The 1061-nt window shown below is 32.6% G+C and overlaps 1 protein-coding gene across 2 annotated transcripts in view; it reads right to left on the reverse strand.

Moving 5' to 3' along the window:
- LOC106684195 (syntaxin-1A) overlaps nucleotides 1-1061 on the reverse strand; it is a gene marked incomplete at its 5' end in the record, with an annotated part of 36575 nt that overhangs the window by 23276 nt on the left and 12238 nt on the right. For both annotated transcript variants that reach the window (XM_067052634.1, XM_067052635.1), the window contains 1 exon segment: nucleotides 386-485. In XM_067052634.1, coding sequence (XP_066908735.1) covers nucleotides 386-485 — 100 coding nt within the window.

Genomic DNA, 1061 nt, shown 5'->3' on the forward strand with positions numbered 1-1061 from the left:
TATTTTTATTCCTATCATTGTATCTTATCATAGTTTCATTTTGTATCTTCTTAGCCCTGATGAAGCCCTGCAAAGTGGGGCGAAACGTCGGAAAATAAATAGTTGTTGACTATTTTTGTGTTCTTTTGATCGCACCCCTGGCCATCTTCTTATATATTAATTTTTACGGTCAACTATATGTACATATATACAATGTAAATAATAACTTTCACAACCTACTGCGGTACTGAACTCATTATTTCTACAAATCGAGTTAACAATTTATTGAGCGTGATTAAAAAGATATTAATTAACATCTGATATCATTAATTAACATCTAATTTCATTAACTAACATCTAATCTCATTAATTACTGATTTATTAACAGAAATTATAAATTACTTACGTTCTTCGGGCCTGGGAGAGGACAGTAGAAGGGAATGTATTGATTTGATTTCTTTAACATTTTTTTCGATCTCTTCTATCCAGCCCCGGCTCATCTGGACCTGTACATTAGAAACTATTTAGCTTTTATAAAATATATGTATGTATGTATGTATATATATAATCTGTACCACTATAGTATTGGGATGCAGTAGTTTGAAAGGAAGTACTGTCACTAGATTAACGGCTGTGCAAGGAGTTGATTTCATCAGAATCACGCTCGACAAACAAGAATTTTACCTAATTAAGGATACGCACTTCATGAGGCTGAGTGGATCTAGGAGGGCTCCCGATCCCTCAGGGCTGACTATATATATTTTATTCTGACCTAATCACCTCCTTGCAAAACCGTTGGTCTAGTAGTAGTACATCCTTACAAAGTACCCCTTCATGGGTTGTAGGAGTAGTGGTTTGTTTATTATTATTATATAAATATATATAACAATTCTATCATGTTTTAATAATATTTTTAATAGTCAAATAATAATAACAATTAAGCCTATGTTAACCCGGAGGTTTAATGCCACAATTAAATAGACAATAAATATTTTTTTTTAGGTTTTGGAATCCTGTAGAACAGATTCGTTATCTTGGACTACATCTTGACAAATGACTAACCTGGAATCCTCACACAAGAC

Source organism: Halyomorpha halys, unplaced genomic scaffold (genome assembly GCF_000696795.3).
Source record: "Halyomorpha halys isolate HHAL.00 unplaced genomic scaffold, Hhal_1.1 Scaffold554.1, whole genome shotgun sequence".
NCBI classification, from domain to species: Eukaryota; Metazoa; Arthropoda; class Insecta; order Hemiptera; family Pentatomidae; genus Halyomorpha; species Halyomorpha halys.